Source organism: Mastigoproctus giganteus, chromosome 8 (genome assembly GCF_048544385.1).
Source record: "Mastigoproctus giganteus isolate SK-2022 chromosome 8, ASM4854438v1, whole genome shotgun sequence".
In the NCBI taxonomy this organism is placed as follows: Eukaryota; Metazoa; Arthropoda; class Arachnida; order Uropygi; family Thelyphonidae; genus Mastigoproctus; species Mastigoproctus giganteus.
In genome coordinates this window covers 68212296-68218685 of record NC_143582.1, presented here as the reverse complement: position 1 = coordinate 68218685, position 6390 = coordinate 68212296, and the positions used below count along the sequence as shown (strand labels likewise).

Genomic DNA, 6390 nt, shown 5'->3' with positions numbered 1-6390 from the left:
AAGTGGATGCAAAAAATAATTTTGATATCATATATTTGGATTTCAGGAAAGCTTTTGACACTGTTGCGCATGGAAGACTATTGTACAAATTGGAGCAGAATGGTATTAAGGGTAAGTTGCTACAATGGATAAAAGGATGGTTAAGTGGGAGAAGACAGAGGGTGGTAATCAATGGGTGCTGCTCATCGTGGACTAATGTTATTAGTGGAGTCCCACAGGGTTCGGTGTTAGGTCCACTGTTGTTTTGTATATTTATCAATGATATTGATGAAGGTATATCAGGCTTAATGTCGAAGTTTGCAGATGATACAAAGGTTGGTAGGGTTGTTAATGACAGTAATGGCAGTGTGCTACTGCAACAGGATCTAGATAATTTGGGCAGATGGGCTAAGAAGTGGCAACTGAAGTTTAACCTTGACAAATGCCAAGTACTGCATATGGCTAGAAGTAACCCCAAAGAAACGTACCAACTGTGTGGTACTACACTTAAGGTGGTAGAAAATGAAAAAGACCTGGGAGTAATTGTGCAGTCAGATATGAAGTTTTCTGAGCAATGCAGACAGGCTGTCAGGGCAGGTCATGGGGTTTTGTCAATGATATATAGGAATTTTGCTAGCAGGGAGAAGGAGGTGATTGTCCCTCTGTATAAGGCAGTGGTCAGGCCACGCCTTGAGTACTGCATACAGGTCTGGAGGCCTCATTTTAGGAAGGATGTAGATTTACTTGAGCTTGTACAGAGAAGGGCAACAAGATTGTTGAGGGGAATGAAGGGATCCTCTTACCAAGAGAGGCTTAAGTTCTGCAAATTGCAGTGGCTGGAGACTAGGCACCTGCGAGGCAATCTGATTGAGGTGTATAAGGCCTTGAATGGGTTGAGCACGCTGAATTCTGATGGGATCCTTCCACTTGTTCAGATTACAAACCTAAGGGGGCATAAATTCAAATTAAGAAAAAACAGATGTAGAATAGATGTGCAGAAATTTGCCTTTAGCCAGCAGATGGTTAATTGCTGGGACAAACTTCCATCTGTGGTTGTGGAAGTTGACAGGTTAAATAAATTTAAGGAGGAACTGGACAGGCATTTGGAGGGAATGGTGTGATTTTTTTTTCGGCTGATGCTGCATAAGCTCATACACTTGCTTTCTTGCATCACATGCCACTCCTACTACTACTACTATTACCGGTGGTTATTTTAGCATATACAGTTTACCCAACAGTGAACCACCTCATCCTACCTTTAACACGTTGACTGCCTAGCTAAAAAATTCCCCAGGGGCCAAAAAATATTTAGCAAATAATTTGATTAGTAATTCTAAAATAAATATTGTAATGTCAGCGTTGTTTTTTCGCTTAAAATATCAACAAAAAAAAAAAAAAAAAAAAAAAAAGTGTCTTTTTTTCTATGTTCCATATATGTGGCCGACATGGCCCAGTAGGTTACATTTCTTGAGAAGCCGTGTCGGCTACATACGTGTGACGCTATTACGGCATACATATGAAGGTAGTTTGTGATTAGTTTATTGCAAGCGCTGCAATAAAACTAATTGCGATAAAATAAACTCTCAAATGTTTGCGATAAAATAAACTCTCAAACTCTCATAAGTTTGTCAGTATTGTTAGAGATTTTGTGAAAACAAGTTTGTTAGCGCGCTGTATTATCCATCATATTGTGTTGTGTTTTTCCGCAAAACAAATGTGTTGTAAAAAAAAAATCTAAAAAGGAATGGCTAAAAGAAAATTACTAAAATATTTTTAGAAAATTACTAAATTAAAATAAGATGAACTGAGAGAAATTGCTAGAATTTACAATTATGCAGAGTTAAACTTCTCACAGACACACCGCTGTCAAGTTTTTTCAGAAGTTCGACTTTATCTGTTAAGGACAGTGTACGGTATTTTAAATCTAATGCAATTTAAACTAATTCCACAATAGTTTCAGATGTGCAGTATAACATCTTCAAAATACACTTTACACCACGAGAGGCACTTCCTTTATACATTGGAATCATGGCTGGGGCTAAATGTGAGCAGTTATAATAATAAATGCAGAAAAACAATTAAAATGGCTTGCCAGTGTTTACGAGTTTGTGCCAACAGCTGATGCTGCAACCAACGCCGCCAAAGCAGTAGCGGCAGGTCAGTGCGCCAACCTGGGAAATTTGAAATTACGTTCGCAGAAATTATGTCAGAATTAGCAGTGGAACCAGATTATTGGTGGCCGACCTGTACTTGAATGTTGTAATTATTCAACAAAAGTAGCCTATAAAAAAAGCAGATGAGATTTACACTTTACTCTAAAGTGAAAATGAGTACAGACACAAAGATTCATTCAAATTATAAAAGGTGTTAAACACAGTTTAGTAAAATGTAATTTTTTGATTAATAGCATTAAATGTTTGCTCATATTTGATACTGTGTGAGGATTATTGGGGTTTGGTGTTAATGAAAATATAAGAAGGATATGGATAAGACTGTGTGCACAATTAAAAGAAAAAAAATAGAAGAAGAAAAAACAACACTAACAATCAGAGTTTACATTTGGAATTTAGATAACACTTCACTGAAATTAAAATAATGTATTGAATTGCTGTGAATTTCTATAATTCTTAAATTTATTTAAACTACCCACTTTCACAACACCAGTTTGTTCCAACAATCAGTCACTCTCTGGTTGAAAGCAAATTTTCATACATCTATTTCGCATCCATCCTTTTCCAATTTAAGTTTTTCCCCTTTGTGTTAAAGAAAGGGTCAGGAAGCCATTAGCATAGCATATAGCATACTGTTCGGGTACTGAAAGAGGAGGGAAAAATCCAAATCCTTAAATTTTGAGTTTAAATAATAGGATTTTTTTTTTGAGCTAAAGCTGTATAAACCTTGTTTTCTTGCATAATTTGCCATTACTAATATTAATTCAGAAACCAGCATCTCAAATTTAATACTTTAGGCAAAATAACAGTATAAAGCGGCATGTAGCACTACCAAACTCAGTTCATTCAAAATAAGTTGTCTTTGAAATGCAATATATGACCCAGCCATTAAAATTATATAAATTTTTATATTTGAGCAACTGCAAAAATTAATGGACATGCAAGTTGCTCAAAGCTTACATACCTTTATTTTCTAAAATATATAATCAAGTTGAGTTGTCTTCAAAGGGATCTGATTATAAAATTGCCCTGTTCACAGTTTCAATCTAATATTTTCTCCAGACAACCACTGTTCCCCCACTTGTATATTTCCAACAGATTATTAATTCTAGCAGTTATAGTTTAAATTCTTTCTCCAACTGTTGGAGAAAATATTACCTGATCCATAACTATACATAAATTTTAAATTTCATAACAATTAAGCCATATCAGTTATTTCTGTCCAAATTATAACAAAAGGCCCATGGACTTTTTTTTGCCATTGCTTCAAGAATTATGGACAATTTGTTCAAAGACTAGTTTTGTATTTATTCTAATAAGCCATAATTAATGTAAGTTGTTTATTTGAATGTGATTTGTATGAATTTGATAATATGCAGATCCATTTTTTTTTTTGTAGCACCATGTCCTGCTTTTCCTACAAAAAAAACAGGGGGGGGGAGCGATTTGGAAGGGATTCAGAAACCAGTAAGAACGTTATCAGATGATAAAATTGGTAGGAAAAACTATACTGGCTTTTGGGCAAATACAGTTAGCAAAGATTTAAAAAAAAAAAACACCTTTAACATTTTCATTAATCAGTAACATTACAAGAAAAATGTACTGTTAAAAATAAATGAGCACCTGATGATTAACACTAACTGCAGAAATAAATTGCAGAGAAACTTATTTCTAACTATACTATTTATTACCAAATTTTAAAAAGCAAAATTTTTAACATTAATTTGAAAATAGAAGGGAAATTATATGTATACTATAGAAACCTAATGCTGATAATATTAAAAATTGTAAAGAGTTACAAAATGTAGCTACTATAGATCTATAAGCCAAGGTTTACTTAGAGTAATTCAGGAAGAAATACTATTTTTCTGTAAATAAAATCGGAAAATATTTAATTTAATCAAAATAGAAAAACCAAAAAGGTGCTCACTGCTCTAGATTAATATAAATAATCCCAAATCTACCATTATAAGTAATAATGAATAAATACATTTTGTACTACTATGTATAAGGTCACTATGACAGTAAAGGCCTAAGGTGTAACTCAGTTTTCATAAATTTTTTTTTTTTTTTTTTAAGTAAGCACCACAAATAGTGGCTGTAACTGCTCCAAAAATGCAAATTGAAAATTATTAACAGCTGCTAAACCTAAATCCAGTGTATTTTTTTTAAGGCTGTAGTAAGATTAAAGTTTTTAAAATGAGTTTAGAAATTCCTTCCAAACATTTTGAATTTTATGCAAAACAAAAAAAAGAGAAAGTCTTGCTACTAATTAGTGCAGTGAATGATTATCATACATGTATATATATATATATTCATGGATGGTATTCAATTCATGGATGGTATTTCTGATGAATATAATATGAAAAAAATAATAATAATAAAAATAAAAATAAATAATGGAATTTCCAGTAAACATTATTACAAAGATTTATGAATAAATAAATATGCTACTAAACATTCACTGTACATGAAAAAAACTATCCATTCTAGAAAAAGAAAAAAAAAAAGAGAAGATATTAGTTCCAAGGTTGAATTAAAAACAAAATGGATAAACACAAGGAATGTTTAGCAATTAATTGCCAGTCTCACAAGAGGCCAAGGGAAATTGTGTTTTTAACCAATCACTTATTCCATTAAAAAAAAAAGTTAACTAAAATGTACAGAAATGTGACTATATCACAAAGTACCACAAGAAATATATGCTTAAAACTTCATTAAGAACAAAAAGATGCAGCCACTTTAACATGTAAAGTTACACCTAAATGATTAATGATATATTTTAAACTTAAACTATATCTCAGACACAAAAAAAGGAGGTATTTCAATATATTCCTCTCCTAATACATTACATGAATTATATGTTATCACAATTATGTTAGTTGGATAACATTCCAGAATTTTCTAATGCAATTTAAACTAATTCCACAATAGTTTCAGATGTGCAGTATAACATTTTCAAAATACACTCTATAATAACATTTTTCATAAGTAGTAACAGAAATGCACAAACCAGATACACTAAATTCTTGTCGAAAGATTTCTGCAAAATAAATCTGAAGAAATGAATATTTTCCAATATATGAACTATCAATTGACAACTGTCCATACATCTAAATGCTTGAAACACATTTCAGTTGTAAACTGTTCTATAAAAATCGAAAAATATAAATTTCCTATTAACAAGTGATGTTTATAGAATTAACTTAAATAACCCACAACTATATTCTAACTACGGTTTAGAAAAGGAAAGAAAATTATTTTACAGATTCCATTTTTTTTTAAATTCATACTTTCTGTTTTAACTGTACCCAGAATGATATATATGTATATAAAATGTATGTATATATTATGTTGTTGTCCAAATCATTAAATTAATGAGTATTTTTCAAATCTTAGATTTATTAAATCATATTTTCAAATAACCTGCCATTTAAAAATATTTTAAGAGCTCTTATGCCAGTTTTTTTTTTATTTTTTTTTTATTTTGTCTGAAAACTATCAGCACCAAAATTTCTATATATAAATTGTCAATAACAAAAATCGAGTTCAGTCCTGTATTTATCTATGCTTCTTCCAAAATACAAAAAACTGGGCTCAGTGCATTACAATGTTGAACCATATGTACATTATTACCTCTTTTTACATATTAATTATCCTCTCTGGCTTTTATATAACTCATTTAAGTGATCACACGATGGCGTTCGAAAGTTTTTAGCTTTTACTTCTAAAGCCGTATCACGGAAACTTTTTGCCTTCCATATCATACTTTCTTCTGCAATACAAAAATTTGCAATTAAAATTTATACTTTTAGTTAGTTGTAATAATGCTTTAACTTTTTTTTTTTAAATAAATGATCTTCACATACACTGTCTGGCCATTTTAGTTGATCCATGAGTTAAAAGCATGCTGCAGAGTGGTTCGCATAAATCTGCTCCAATATGACTGCATAGAGTCAACAAAGGTATTGAAAAGTGACAAAGGAATGTTGGTTGACTTGTAAAAAAAAAAAACTGTTTGGAATTACTGGAGTAATGTAGGCAGAGGGTTGTGCCAATACACAACTTTCCAGTTCATTTCACAGATGATCGATGGAACTCAGATTTGTGAGCTGGACTGGCTCAGGCAGAGCTTGAAGTTCTTTCTCAAACCACTTTCACTCATTTGGTGTAGTGGATGGTGCAGTCATCTTGGAGGTCTTTAGGGGTAAATATACAACATTCCTGCACATATTTGATC

General features: G+C 31.8%; 1 protein-coding gene across 1 annotated transcript in view; it reads right to left on the bottom strand.

Moving 5' to 3' along the window:
* Positions 1-5706: 5706 nt before the first annotated feature.
* LOC150081597 (dnaJ homolog subfamily B member 14-like) overlaps positions 5707-6390 on the bottom strand; it is a 146556-nt gene continuing 145872 nt past the window's right edge. The window contains exon 9 of the mRNA XM_090379459.1: positions 5707-5925. Coding sequence (XP_090235585.1) covers positions 5804-5925 — 122 coding nt within the window. The 3' untranslated portion in view covers positions 5707-5803. The remainder of the gene's footprint in view (positions 5926-6390) is intronic.